Source organism: Nycticebus coucang, chromosome 8 (genome assembly GCF_027406575.1).
Source record: "Nycticebus coucang isolate mNycCou1 chromosome 8, mNycCou1.pri, whole genome shotgun sequence".
Classification (NCBI taxonomy): Eukaryota; Metazoa; Chordata; class Mammalia; order Primates; family Lorisidae; genus Nycticebus; species Nycticebus coucang.
Window position 1 is genome coordinate 72,062,740 of NC_069787.1, and position 14,319 is coordinate 72,077,058.

Sequence of the window (14,319 nt, forward strand, 5' to 3'; positions counted from 1 at the left end):
GTCTTTATATGTTCTGGATATAAGTCTTTTGTCAGATATGAGATGTTTTTCTTTATCTGGGGCTCATCTTTTTTTTTTTTTTTTTGAGATAGAGTTTCACTCTGTTACCCTTGGTAGAGTGCTGTGATGTCACAGCTCACAGCAATCTCAAACTCTTGGGTTTAACTGATTCTCTTGCCTCAGCCTCCCAAGTAGCTGGGACTGCAGGCACCTGCCACAATGCCCAGATATTTTTTGTTGCAGTTGTCATTATTGTTTAGCTGGCCCGGGCCATTATTTTGTGCCAGCCTCGGAGTATGCAGCTGGCACCATAACCATTGTGCTATGGGCACTGAGCCTATCTTTTTTTTTTTTTTTTTTTTTTTGGTATTTTTGTTTATTACTTTTTTCATCTTTCCCCCTCTAAATTTCAGAATATTGTGTGTGCATTTTGTTTACATAAATTGCTTTTGTACAGTTTGAGTCAAAGTACAAATGTTTCCATCTCCCAGATAGTATGCATTGTACCTGGTGGGTATGATTTTACCCATCCTTTTTCTGCCCTTTCATGAGTATTATGTAATTCCCTGTGTGCACGTAGTTGTTGATCTGTTAGTTCTGATTTAATAGTACATGTGGTGTTCATGTAGTGTTTATTTCCCATTCTTGTGATATTTCACTTAGAAGAATGGTCTTCAATTCTATCTAGGTTAATACAAGTGGTATGGGTTTACCTTTTTAGTGGCTGAGTAGTACTCTTTGGTATACATACATATACCACATTTTATTGATCCACTTGTAGAATGAGGGGCACTTGGGTTGTAGGAACTTTCGTGGAGCGAAAGGGTTTGTAATTTTGATGAAGTCTAATTTATTGTTATGTATATATTTTTTGTGGATTGTGTGTTTGGTATCATATATAAGAATTCTTTGCTTCACTCTGGGTCAGGAAGAGTTCCTCCAAGAATTATTTCTAGAAGTTTTATTCTTTAACTTTTTATTTTGAAATAATTATAAACTTACGTGAAGTTGGAAAAAATACTGTATGGAGTCTTGTGTACCCTTTGCTCAGCTCCCCCCAACATTGACACCTTATAAAACTATAGTAGGATATCAAAACCAGGAAATTGAAGTTGATACTACAATGCTGTTTAGATTATAGGTCTTTTCAATTTTCACCAGGTTTTACGTGCACTCCTGTGTGTGTACAGTTCTGTGCAATTTTATTTCATGTTCCTGTGTGATTTTAGCTATAGGATTTTTGCAGATACTCTTCATTAAGTTAAAAAAGTTCTCTCCTATTCCATGTCCATTAAGAGTTGTTTTAAAAAAATGAATGGGTATTGAATTTTTCCCAGTGTTTTTCCTGCATTGATTGACAAGTATGATCTCTCTTTGAGTTTAAGGGTAATTCTGGCCTCATAAAATGTGTTGGCAAGAGACTATAGAATTAGTATTATTTGTTCTTTGAATATTTTATAGAATATAATGAAACCATCTGGGCCATTTTTATTGATCGTTGGAAAGCAAGCTTCAATTTAATTGATTATTTTTTTCTGTTATCAATTTTATTGATTCTGGTCTTTACTATTTTCTTATTCTTCTTACATTAGGTTCATTTAGCCCTCTTTCTAGTTTTTCCAGGAAAAAGCTTAGATTATTGACTTGGACTTTTTTTCTACTGTGAACATTTAGTGCCATAAATTTTTCTCTGAGTATTGCTTTACCTTTTTTTTTTTTTTGTCTTACAGATTTTGATATGTCTATTTTCATTTTTATTCAGGCCAATGAGTATAAATATTCTTTTATTTCCTTTGACACTTCCTTTCTTACCTGTGGATTATTTATTTTTTTATGGAAAAATTATGCAGTTTTATCAAAAGACATTAAATCTCTGTTTACATGAAGTGACATATGTCATGTTCTTGGATAAGGACTCAAAGATGTTGATTCTTTACAAGTCAATTTGTACGTTCAATGTAATTCCAATAGAGTGTTTGTAGATGTGTGTTTAACTTGGGAAGGTGATTCTAAATTTTTTTAAATTATTTTTTATTAAATCATAACTTTGTACATTGATGCATTTATGGGGTTCAGGGTACCGCTTCTATATACAATGTGAAATGCTTACATGTAACACATCCTGTGGATTATTTAAAAATATGCTGTTCTTGTTGATTAGTTTGAATTCTTTATAGATTCTGGTTATTAGCCCTTTGTCAGATTTGTAACATGTGAATATCTTCTCCCATTCTGAAGATTGTTTAACCCATTTATCACTGGGCAAGAGACATGAACAGAACCTTCTCCAAAGAAGACAGATAAGTGGCCAACACACATATGAAAAGTGCTCATCATCTCTTCATCAGAGAAATGCTAATCAAAACCACCTTGAGATATCACCTAACCCTAGTGAGAATAGCTCACATCACAAAGTCCTAAAGCTGCAGCTGCTAGTGTGGGTGCAGAGAGAAGGGAACACCTATGCACTGTTAGTGGGATTCCAAACTAGTACAGCCTTTTTGGAAAGAAGTATGGAGAATCCTCAAAGAGCTAAAACAGATCTTCTATTTGATCCCACAGTCCCATCATTAGGTATCTACCCAGAAGAAAAATTAGCTATTTTACAGTAAGGGCATTTGCATTAAATGTTTGTTGCAGCTCAGTTCACAATTGTCAAGATATGGAAACAATCCAAGTGCCCATCAACTCATGAGTCGATAAATAAACTATGGTGTATGTATACCATGGTGTATGTATACCATGGAATACTATTCAGCCATAAGGAAGGAAGGTGGAGACTTTACTTTTGTTGTATTTACCTAGATGGATCTAGAGAACAGATGTGAAGTATCATAAGAAAGTAAAGTATCACCTTAGTAAAGTATCACAAGAATGGAAAAGCAAGCATCCAGTGTACTCAATACTAATATAAATTAGTAGATGAACAACTAACTACATGCCTACATGGTGAAAAACATAATGAAATTCAAGAAGGCGGGGAACGAGGGAGGAGGGTCGGTAAGCTCTCACCCAGTGGACCCAATGTAGGGGTATATGGCACACATTCTGGGTGAAGGGCTCAACTGCAACTTGGACTTTACCCAACAAATGCAAACAATGTAACCTTATCGTATGTGCCCTTATATTAATTTGAAATTTTTAAAAAAGTTAAAAAAAATGTGATATTTAATTTCTAAGTGTTGGAAGATTTTTCTGTGTCTTTCTGTTAGTGATTTCCAGTTGATACCATTTTGGGTCAGAGAAAATACTTCGATTTAATTTTTTAGCATTCCTTAGTTTATGTAGTATTTTTTAGTTTATCTCTTAGGTTCTTTTGGCGATTGTGGTAGAAATTATAGTATACATGTATAGTTTATTACAGTCTTTCAACATCAAGGTTTTATCATTCAAGTGAAATGTAAATATCTTAACCACCTACAAAATTGCTTTACCCTCTTACCTCTATGATCTAGTTAACGTTAATACCTCTGCATACATTGAGAATGCTACAACTTTTGCTTCTGTCAAAAATAATTTTAAAACTTCAAAAAAAGAATAGTTTACTGCATTTACCATTTGTGTTGTTCCTTCTTCATTCCTGTTGTCACAGATTTCCTTTCAGTATCATTTCCTTTTCTCTGAATAACTTTTCAAATGAGATCTATTGAATTATCTTCTGGTTCTCTGTTTTTTTGCTATGTTGTCTCCATTTGGTTTTTGTATGTTGACCATGTATCTGACAATCTTGCTAAACTCACTTGTTCTCGTGGCATTTTTGTAGATTCTTTCCCATTTTATGTAGACCATTATCTTTTAATAATAAATTTTATTTCTTCCTTTCCATTCTGGATTCTTTTTATTTATTTTTCTTGCCTGATTGCACTGAGTAGAACATCTAGTATAATGCTGAATAGAATTGGTGAGAATAGATTTCTTTATCTTGATCACTATTTTAGGGGAAAAAATCATGTTTTGCCATTAAGTATGATTTTAGCTGTGGGTTTTTTTCTTTTTTTTTTTTTTGATAGAGGCCATTTATCATGTTGAAGAAGTTTCCTTCTATTCCTACTTTACTGAAAGTTTTTATTAAGAACAGATACTGGATTATTAAATGTATTTTCTTTGTCTTGTGATACCCATTTGTTTTTCCTTTTTTAATTTCTTAATGGGGTGAATTACATTCACTGATTTTTGAATGTTAAGTGAGCCTTACAATTGGAATAAATCTCACTTGGTCGTGAAGTATTATTTTTGTCTACACTGTGTATTACTGGATTCAATTTGTTAACCTTTTGTTAAGATGCTTTATATCTTCATGAGAGATACTGGGCTGCAGTTTTGTTGTAATGTTTTTATTTTGTTTTGATGTCAGGGTAATAGTGGTCTCAGCAATTTTCTGGAAGAAAATGTGGAATTGGTATGTTTTTTCTTAAATGTTTGATCAGTTCATCAGAGAGGTTAGTTGGGCCTGGGATTTTCTTTGTGGGAAGGCTTTTAATTATAAATTCAAATTCCTTAATAGATATGGTTATTATATTGGTTATCTTTGTCATCTTGAGTATGGTTTGGTTGTTTATATTTTTTTAAGGAACTTGTTTATTTTAGTAGTCAAGTTGTTGGGCCTTTGTTCATAGTATTCCATTATTGTCATTTTAATGTGTTTATCATTTCTGATGTTGGAAATTTGTGACCTTTTTTTCTGATCAGTCTGGCTAGTGGCTTATAAATTTTAATCCTCTCAACAAACCAGTTTTGGTTTTTATTGCTCCCCCCCCCCATATTTGTGTTATTTTTTATTTCATTGCTTTATGCTTTGATCATCATTTCCTTTCTTTTTCTTGCTTTACTTTTAATTTATCTTTGTCTAGTTTCTCAAGGTACAAGGTTAAGTTGATTTAAGACTTTTCTTTTTCTACATATGCTTTTCATGCTATAAATTTCCCTCAAAGTACTATTAACGGCATCACACACATTTTGATGTGTTTTGTCTTATTTTTTGATAGCAAAATATTTTCTGATTTGCTTTTTGGTATCTTCTAGATACATGGGTTATTCAAAACTGTGATATGTAGCTTGTAGATATTTGGAGATTATCCAGAGATCTTTCTGTTAAATTTCTAATTTAATTATGTCGGTATTAGGAAACATACTTTAGCTTGAATTTATTCAGATTTATTGAAATTTGTTTCAAATACCAGAGTATGATTTATCTTAGTAGATGGTTCTACTGTCTAATATAGAATATTCTATAAAAATTAGGTAGTTAGGTGATGATGATGTTGAAGTACTTGCAGTTTTAACAAGTTAATTTAAAGGCATGTTTTTCTAATATGCTTTACATATTATATGTCACACTTGTGCATCATGGTTTCAGTTTTATTCTATCACAGTATATTCTCTATTACTTTTTGTGACAGATTTTATTTACAAAGAAGGCCACAACATTATCTCTCAACCCTCATGCCCTTCTATAATGTGAGAATTGGCTATTCTTAGGGACTTGAAATCAGTATAATTTAGCAGGGGTGGTGTTGCCTGGCTCCCAAGAAGAGGGTAGGCGCTCAGGCTTACAGTCCTAAATACTTCTTTGGCCATTCCAGGCCAGGTGTCAAATATATAGGTGAAGAAAAGTAATTTTGGAAGTAAATCCTCTGGCTCCAGCTTCTGCAGCTGTTGAAATCAACACCAGTCACTTGAAGCTTCCCAGATGAGGCCCCTCTGACCCATAGGATCCCTAAGCACAATAAAATATTTATTGTTCTACATCACTAAGTTTGATTAGTGGTCATTGCATAACAATAGCACAGTCCTCCCTCAATATGCCCTGGGGACTGGTTCCAGGACTTTCACATGTAACAAAAATCTATACAGACTCAGGTCCTTTCGATCTGCCCTGTAAATTCCTGTATCTAGAAAGTCAGCCTTCTGCTTATGCAGCTTTGCATCTCCAAATGCTGTGTACTTAATCACCTTTGGTTGAATAGAAAGTATATAAGTGGACCCACACAGTACAAACTCTTGTTCAAGAGTCAACTGTAGTGAAATATTACTTCTTTTTCTGTAGGACTGGAAGGTAGTAGACATTTTAGTTTGTATATATCTGAAATTTTTAACTTCACTCTTAATTGGTAGTTTAATTGACTCTAGAACTTTTGGATATAATTCAGAACTTTGACGTTATTTCATCACTGTCTTGTTGCATTTGCCAGTGAGACATGATGTAAATCTGATTTCATTTCTTTATGTGGGCAATGTTTTCTTTTCCCTTTTGAAGTTTTTAGTATTTCGAGGTTTCAGATGTGTCATCAAAGTGCATTTAGGTAATCCATGGGCCATTCCATCTGAGGACTCCTGTCTTTTTATTTGCCTCTGTAAATTTATTACAATAATCTAAAATCTTAAACCCTTGACTCTTTTAATACTCTTTGGAGTTGTTTATTTCTTGATTAAGTGCAATTGGTTTCTCCCTCTCACCGTATTGTCCTTCATCAAATTTGGGTACTCCTTAGCTGTTTCGTTGATGATTTTGTTTGCTTTTCAAGATGCTCGGTTACTTTCTCTGCAAACATATGTCAGTTTATATCTGCCTGCATCCCAAGACCATTGGGGACAACACAATACCAGAAAGAGTTTAGGGGTTTCTGGTTTTCCTCCATGTCACTAGATACTGGAAACTTCCTGGTCTTTTGGGGATAAATACCTAATATTACCTTTTTTACCCATGGTCTGAAGACAGAAGATAAGCTGACCATTTGTCTCCTACAGAAATACTTCAATCAATAACCCTAAGTTTCCCTCAGTGAAGTTTCTCACTTGGCATTTTGCTGCTGCTTCAGAGCAGGAGCCAACACCTGCTTCATCATCAGTTTTTTTCCTGGGTACTCTATAGGAATATCATTACCTCCCTTAACCTGATCTCTTCTGCCTTTTATCTTTCAGTAATGAGATTCCTCATCATTTCTGATTCACTGAGGACACTTACCCCATGTTTGTTTTCAGGACTCTTAGAATTTAAGGAGCGAATGGGACTCTGGAGCAGGTGCTTAGTCTGCTACTGTAGTCCACTTGTGGAAGCTGCATTTAAAATGTACAGAAATCTCATGTGCTTTGTGTAAGGACCCGTAGTCCACTTCTGCCAGTTCTTGCTTAGGTCTTCCTTGATTACCAGGTAGAAAAGCTACTCTTGTTTTTCTTAATCTTGTTATCTCTTCATCTATTCTTGGATCTTGGTGTCAATGAAAAACTTTTTGTGGATTATATTAATAATAAGATGATTTAGATTCTAATTTTGGCAAGACTACATGGGAATATGTTATTAAGTAAAAATGCTACCATATAGTTTACATAATGTTTGGAAAGATGTTGCCTATGCTACTTGTGTTTTTTTGTTTTTTGTTTTTATTGGTTGTATATCAAAAACTATTTAGGATGTTTCCAGTGACTAAAATAGTCACTTATATCAGGTTGTTAAAGGCTCAGTTTTGAATATATTTTTATAGGTTTTTGTTTTAAGTAAACCAGAGTGTTTATTTTTCCCATAATGTGTGGATTTACGGGAGACTTTATTAAAGAAAGATTTTTTTTTCCAGACCAGCATCTTAGACATGTCGAAAAAGATGTTTTGATCCCTAAAATGATGAGAGAAAAGGCCAGAGAGCGGTGTTCTGAACAAGTTCAAGGTAAGATTCAAATATTCATGTAAAGATCGAATTTATTTTTAATAATATGATCTGAATTTAATCCTTCACCTGGGAGTCTAGTAGTCAGTGAATTAATATGTATGAATTGCTTCTCACCCTTTCACTGAAATACCAATATTTCAGGTTTCAGAATTTTCAGCAGTGTTCAATTGATTTACAATTTAAAAATATTCTCCCAAATTACTAGGAAAACAGTTACATACAGAGAAAAATTTGGCATTTTGGAGAACTGAGTTGTTCTGGTGATTTTGATAGGGAAAGAAGAAAGACCAAAACTAACGTGCACCTTTTTTTCATCTATCAACACATTCATATATTTACGTGTATATATATTTGTGTATATATATATATATATATGTATTCTAAGATGATTTTCTTTGGTGTCATTGTCTATTACTGAATTGTTAATGGAATCCTAGTAGGACCAACAGTGAGTCTGTGTTATTTTTGTTGTATGTTTCTAAGTGGAAGATATTTATATAAATACATACACCAGGCACCCACATGTATATGTTTTTCTTTGGAAAATGTTTTTTAACATAAAATATTCCTGTATTCTATAAATATAGAGACATATTGTTGATTAACGTATATGCAACACTCTAGCGAAAAATATAAAGCGGTGGAAGGTAAAAGATGAAGCCACAGTACATTTGTAAACGATGAGTAATTAGAGAAACAGATGGCAATATTACTGTAGAAATATTTTTGAAAAACTACCTCTTGAAGTGGCCATTAAAAAGAAGTAGTACTATGCAAAATTTCACTAACATAGGCTGTTTTTCTGGCTTCTCTTCTTCACTCTTCCTTCCTGGGATGAGGGACCACGGTACTTTTTAGGATCATGGGCTGCACTTTTCACTGTAAACTTCTAGACAGGGGAGCAGGGCTGTGTCAGCCCAAGTTGTAAGACCTGTGTCATTTATGTCCCTGTCCCTGCCCTCAGCCCTTATAGAAGATATTTGCAGTTGATGGATAGAGGCAATAAAATAAGAGTAGTTCCTTAGACTCAACAATGTGTGGTGGTCATTTCTGTTTATTAAGTTAAATGACTTATGACCTATTCCATTTAAAAATCCATCCATAATTTAGTATATTAAAATAATCATTCCAGAATTTTACTCTTGCTTTCACTTGAACTAGTTGTTTAATCAGAGCACCTTCCTTCAACACCCACCCCAAGTGTCTGGAAAAATGAGCCCATTGTCACCTGCAAACAGGGTTTGATGCACATCTGGCACTGGCAGGTGTTACGCTGATAGTCACAAGAGACATATTCTCCATTTATGTCATAGAACTTAAAAAATATACACCCTGATTCAGATGAGAAAGGAAAAAACTCAAAAATGGATAATAAATTAAAAAATGGATAGTAAAAATGTATTTACGTATTACAGGTAACAGTCTAAAGTTATAAAAATAAATTCATTTATGCTGTTTTGTAACACATTGTCCTGATACCTAGAAGGAAAAAAGTTAGCTAACTCAATTATAGATTTAATTTTTACCCACATTCTGATGAAAATGCAGAATGATTGCACAGCTTTGGGTTTCAGAACTGCCTTTCATAGACAGTGAAACTTTGTTTTTACTTTTTGAAATGAAAGAATGTAGTATAACTAAAATAATTATTTACATTGCACATCTACAACTTTATAATGGTACAGAAGTGAAAGTGTTTAATTTTCACTTCTTTATCAAAAGTTGTTTAGGATGTTGACAGGGTTAGGTTTTTTTTTTTTTTAATGTGTTTATGGTCTTCTGAAGGCTTGAAAACATCTTAAAATCTGAGATTCATTTGGATAAGAATGTATGTTCATTATAAATAACAATTTATTTTTGAATATTTAAATTTCTTATAGGTAACCTCAGATTAATTTTTTTTTTTAGGCCATATGGTCCAAAGTACTGTTTAAGAATCTAAAATTGATTATTTTATAAAATAAATCCTAAATATTTTCCTTGTTTAACCATGTAAATTAGGAAAGAATGAAATTAGTATTGTTCAAGCAGCAGAAGAAAGCTGCATTCAAACTGAACAATAAGACATAATTTAGAATCAGGACACTTACATTGTAGTTTATTTACTATTTATAGCATTTGTGTTATTAAATAATTATGGGATTTTATATAAAAGTGTTGTGCATGCTCATTGTTTGAATCTTGGATAAAGATATAGGAATTTTAATAAGTGATATGACTTCCTGCTAAATGCCTGAAACATGATTATGTAGGAAGGTTTTTCTGTCTGATTTTTTTTTTTTTATGTCATTTCAACCCAGCTGATTGTAAGAATTGGGTCAGACCGCCAGCAACTTAGGTGCAGGGAATGGAACAGCTTTTCCAGGGACAAAGAGAAATGAAATCACTTTCAATGAAGGAAAGATGCCTCATTATAGTCACCAACAGCAGTTATTGACAGCTACACTTCATATTAACAAGGAGCATTTAACTAAGAGTTTGGCTGTTGGATCTTTGGACTTGATCTAATTTGCTAGCATTAATTAGTTTCTTTTGAGCACAGACACTTGGTGCTCACAGCTATAGATTTGGAGGGCTAATTAGGATGGAAAATTGAACAGAATTGGGTAAGGCATTAACCTTCAACCATTACCAGCTGGGACACTGATAAAGACCACAGAGTCCAAATGTTCCCTATTGATGTGAGGAGTACCCTAATGAATATCAATTTCATCCAGGTTGCTAAATTCTTACTAGTTCTGTCTTCATTATGATTTTTTAACTAGCTTACATGCTACCTTCATTATCTATATACTGTTGTTTTTTACTATTTGCTGATTTCGTCTGAATTGCATTTTTCATCTAATGTTTAGATACAATAAAAATTTGTCTTATGCAGTAGATAACATGGTGTTTCGTCATTATATACTCTAATACTTTTAAAATTTGCCTTTAGTCTACAGTTACATAATTCTGATTCTACAGTGAATTTTTTTAAGTTCCAATAACTGTGCCATTTCAGTATAATGAAAACAATAATAAATCTTAGCCTTTGGAAGATAATCAAACAGTGTTTATGTTATTAAAATGGTGTCAATTTTAGAATATTTGAATAAAGTAAGTTTTTAAGAATGTAAAGAAACATAAAAGTATTTGTTTCTTTTGGAAGAGAAAAATAGTGATCACCTGTTCTTTTGGAACCTCGATATGATTAGTAAAAGTAGCTTGATTTAGAGATTAAATACTTATACAATCAAGATTTTGGTCTTGTAGCCTCCCCTAGCTCAGTGGGTAGGGTGCCAGCCACATACACTGAGGCTAGCGGGTTCAAAACCCAGCCTGGGCCAGCTAAAACAATAATGACAACTGCAACAACAACAAAAACAACAACAAAAATAGCCGAGCATTGTGGCAGGTGTGTGTAGTCACAGCAACTTGGGAGCCTGAGGCAAGAGAATCACTTAGGCCCAAGAGTTTGAGGTTTCTGTGAGCTATGACGCGACAGCACTCTACCGAGGGCGACATAGTGAGACTCTGTCTCAAAAAAAAAAAAAAAAATTCTGGTCTTACTATTATGGAAGTTTGGACGAGATTATAAGCTGTGTTGGTACCAAAAGATGAGTTACTGATTTAAATATAAAATCAACTTTATAGTATTCTTTTGCCAGTTATACTATTGGCAGTGAACAGAGCCACCAGAAGAAATGACTAAGGTACACTGGTAATTCCACGGTTCTTGAATAGAGGAATTCTACTAAGTGATGTGACTTTCTTTGAAGTTCCTGAAATGCAATTATGTAAGAAGGCTTTTCCATTTGATTTTTTTTTTAAGGGCGGCGCCTGTGGCTCAAGGAGTAGGGCGCCGGTCCCATATGCCAGAGGTGGCGGGTTCAAACCCAGCCCCGGCCAAAAACCAAAAAGAAAAGCAAAACACTTGATTTTTTTTTTAATCATCATTAAAACCGTGAACACTGAGTACATTGGGAATGGAACTGAAGGAAAACTTTAGAATAGCCAGACCTCTTCTTATTTCCTCCTACTTTCCTTGTCTCTGAACTGCCAAAATAGAAATCCCTTTCTAGCAGCTGTAATGATGGAGACATTGCTCTTTCATGGATCTAGGAGTCACCAGTCTGTGTCTTAGGTAGATGGTGTGACAAACTCTGGAGGTTGCTTTCTTTCAACTTTGGGCCTTTTTCCAGCTGTTTTTTGATGTTAGTGATTTAAAAAAAAATATTGCTTGTCATATAATAGATCATGCATTCTAATGTTATAATTTTTTCTTCTGGAAATAAACTCCTGTAAGAAGAAGAATCACTGAATTGCTGTGTTTTCTAAAAATTCCTCATTATATTTCTTTGCTTTTTTGAAGTACATAGTTAACATATGATATAAATTCTCTGTTAGAGAATGATGTTTGCTTTAAAAATAATAAGAGCTTGTTTTTTCTTTTTGCTATGAGAGATTAAGACTTGGTCATCTGGGATGGGTTGGAACTTTCTTTAACCTAGCTATATTCTCTTACTCACCTGACCTTGAGCCTTCTTTTGCTTCATTTTAATGTTTCCTTTGTGTCTGTGATGCAGTCTTTTTGATATTTTGTCCAGTACGTGGGGTATAGTTCTGGAGGATCTATGAAGTCCAAGAAAGCATGGATTGTTTCTTTGAAACATCACAGAGCTGTAGTTAATTAACACAGAAGTTTGGTAAAATGCCTCACCCCTTCTTCTATTAGGCATACACAACTGAAGTCTGTTAAATTTTGCTAAATTCCAAAGATTTACGAACAGATGCAAAAGAGAATCAAAATAAGAATGCATAGGGTATTCTTTAGGAAGTTTGTAGGCAGAGAATTATCAAAACAGCTCTGAAACAAGTTGGAGGGCTATAGATTTCAACCTGAATCTGCAAAGAACTTTTTTTTTGCAGTTTTTGGCCAGGGCTTGGTTTGAACCCACCACCTCCGGCATATGGGGCTGGCGCCCTACTCCTTTGAGCCACAGGCGCCATCCTCTGCGAAGAACTTTTCATTTGTTGTTTGAACTGTACTATTATTTTCACACATGTTTCTGTCATTGGTGTTAGTTCACCAATATTAACTAACGCAAAGTGGAGATGCCACCCATCTTTAGACTGGTTTGGATATGCTAAGAGTATAACAATCACCAAATATGGTGAATATATGTTATATATAAGATATATTTCTTGTACTCTATGAAATACAGATAGATATAAGACACAGTTCCTGCTGTTTAGATTATACTGGATTGTGTCATGGGTCCCCAAGAGCACCCCTGGCTTCGGCAGATTTGCTCAGAAAACTCACAGGACTTAGCATATAGTTGCATTTATGGCTAAGATTTATTACATCAAAAAGATATAAAGCAAAAAGGGAAAAGACACATGACTGAGTTCAGAGGAAACTAGATGTAAGCTCTAAGTAAGAGTCCTACTCAGGCATGCTTAATTCCTCAATTCCTCTAGCATTGAATTTGGTCATCTGGGCACCCTCTGCCTAACAGGTACCAAAATATCAGATCCCCAAAAGGAAAGCAGGTGTTCAGCATAAACCATATTGTTGCACAAGTTTGGGCACAGGGAGCAACTCTTATCAATTAGGTAGTGGTGGGACACTTCCCAAACCCAGGTTCTCAGATGCCTCTGAGGTCCAACCTCGCAAACAGCCCTTTCTAAGGATAGCAGTACTGTGTCTGCTGTGTTAACTCTTTTCTGCACATGGGCACAATGAAAGTTAATTAGCAGTAAGTGTATACCTGTCAGCCTGATTTTATGCTGATGGAATCATAAGTAATAACCTTATATCAAACTATATTATTTTAAAATAACTGAAGAAAGTATACAATAGTCCCTTATGGTTTCTATTACCCAGTCAACCGTGGTCTGAATTAGAAATGTGAGTACAGTACAATAAAATATTTTGAGAGAGTGGCCATGCTCAATTTACATTACTGTGTATTACTATAATTTTTCTATTTTATTATTATTGTTAATCTCATTGTATAATTTATCATATGTCTCTATGTACAGGAAAAAAACCTAATGGGGTTCAGTACTATTTGTGTTTTCAGGCATCTGCTGGAGTTCTAGACTGTATTTTCATGGATAGTGGGGGGCGTACCACTATATAATGGTCATTTCTCATTGATCCATTGTTTTTCAGTTACATTTGTTAACTCATACGCCTATTGGAATCAGTGGCTTATTATGGTTGTCTTCTTTCCAAAGACAAGACAGTTTTACAATAAAATTAACATGTAATTATAATTTACATAATAAAATATGTACTTGTACACAAATGTCCTTGAATAAAACGGCTGTTTTTCTTCTTACAGAGAAAAGTACAGTATGTGTTAGTTTCAAAAGTAAATGAAAACTGCAAATACTAAATATTTAAATGACTAAGTTCGCAGGGAATTTTGTCAAGATGGATTTTTAAACAATTTATGCAGTTCATCTTTGGAGGTATATTTATGCAAAGTCTACAGTTGAGCACAACTGTAAAGGGAAATATGCTTGCAATGAATAAAAACAGGAAATCTTAACAAAATTTAGAGCGATAAGTGAAAATGAAATGAAAATTCTAGAACAGAAAAATATAGTATCTGACATAAAACTTTCAGAATGGAAATGACAGGAAGTGAACCTAGACATAGAT

The 14,319-nt window shown here is 34.0% G+C and overlaps 1 protein-coding gene across 1 annotated transcript in view; it reads left to right on the top strand.

Moving 5' to 3' along the window:
• CMC1 (C-X9-C motif containing 1) overlaps positions 1-14,319 on the top strand; it is an 81,079-nt gene that overhangs the window by 16,084 nt on the left and 50,676 nt on the right. Inside the window, exon 2 of the mRNA XM_053599451.1 lies at positions 7,572-7,661. Coding sequence (XP_053455426.1) covers positions 7,572-7,661 — 90 coding nt within the window. The remainder of the gene's footprint in view (positions 1-7,571; positions 7,662-14,319) is intronic.